This window comes from Sinocyclocheilus anshuiensis, unplaced genomic scaffold, assembly GCF_001515605.1.
Source record: "Sinocyclocheilus anshuiensis isolate Anshui unplaced genomic scaffold, SAMN03320099.WGS_v1.1 scaffold801, whole genome shotgun sequence".
Taxonomy (NCBI): domain Eukaryota; kingdom Metazoa; phylum Chordata; class Actinopteri; order Cypriniformes; family Cyprinidae; genus Sinocyclocheilus; species Sinocyclocheilus anshuiensis.
In genome coordinates, this window is record NW_015536541.1 from 275,362 (window position 1) to 276,551 (window position 1,190).

At 44.5% G+C, this 1,190-nt stretch overlaps 1 protein-coding gene across 2 annotated transcripts in view; it reads left to right on the forward strand.

The window, feature by feature from the left end:
- The window catches only part of scrn2 (secernin 2), a 9,901-nt gene that overhangs the window by 2,754 nt on the left and 5,957 nt on the right, over positions 1 to 1,190 (forward strand). The window contains exons 1-2 of one of the 2 annotated variants that reach the window (XM_016498013.1): positions 344 to 521; positions 606 to 805. The exons of the other annotated variant lie outside the window; for it this stretch is intronic. Coding sequence (XP_016353499.1) covers positions 421 to 521; positions 606 to 805 — 301 coding nt within the window. The 5' untranslated portion in view covers positions 344 to 420. Of the gene's footprint in view, positions 1 to 343; positions 522 to 605; positions 806 to 1,190 lie in introns of those variants that run through there. 2 annotated transcript variants of the gene reach the window in all.

Here is a 1,190-nt window from a genome sequence, read left to right on the forward strand (position 1 = left end):
CTGAACCGCCTCGGTCATGTGACTGTTTTGTATCTCTGCCTCCGGGTTCAAAAGAAGATTATGTGATATTTGGTAAGAACTCTGACCGGCCAAGGGATGAGGTGCAGGAGGTGGTGTATTTCCCTGCATCCTCACGCGCTCCTGGATCTACAGTGGAGGTGAACTGACTTTTTCATTACATTTCATTAAAGTGCATAATATTTGCATTTAAAATACCTGCTTTCTATTTAAAATATATTTCAATATATGTTTCATATTTTCTCCCCTTTCTCCTCCAAATATGTGGTTGCTGAGTTGTGGCCAAACCATAGATGATTTACAGGTGATTCTCTTTTCCATGTAGTGCACATATATTTCCATTCCTCAGAGCACACTCATGCGGTTGTGCTGAGCAGACCCGCTTGGCTCTGGGGGGCTGAGATGGGGGCTAATGAACACGGGGTGTGTATTGGGAATGAGGCAGTCTGGACCAAGGAGCCTGTGGATCCAGAAGAAGCTCTGCTGGGAATGGACCTGGTTCGGTGAGCTCAAAACAAGCAAACGTCTTTATCTTCCTGTTTTCTAGTCTTAATATTAACCAGATGATGTATATTGTGTGTGTTGAGGCTGGGTCTGGAGCGCGGGGACAGCGCATGGGCCGCTCTGAATGTGATCACAGGTCTGCTGGAGCAGCACGGTCAGGGCGGAGCCTGCAGGGAGACCGCCGAACCCTTTAGTTACCACAACACCTTCTTACTAGTGGACCGACAGGAAGCCTGGGTCCTAGAGACTGCTGGGAAACTGTGGGCTGCACAGAAAGTCACAGGTGAGGAAAGATGATTCATGGTTAGTGGTGAATTCATAAGTTCATTTTTTTTTTATACAGTTTTTTTTCTCTCAGGATCTGTCTGAAAAGATCCAGAATCAAAGAATATATTAGCTTAAATAATATTACATATATATATATATATATATACAGTATATATGTGTATATATACTACGGCTGTGCGATTAATCGAAATAGAATCGAAATCGCGATTTGAGACGTTGCGATTTCCTAATCGAAAAGCCTGCGATATGGGTGCGATATTACTCTGTTCCAGAGCATATGCATGACTGCCAGCCTTGAGTTGCAGTCTTACTAACCAATAGAGTGAGCGCACCTCCGTTCTCCCCAATCAGCACTGCTCTAGCCAACTGCGTAAACACCC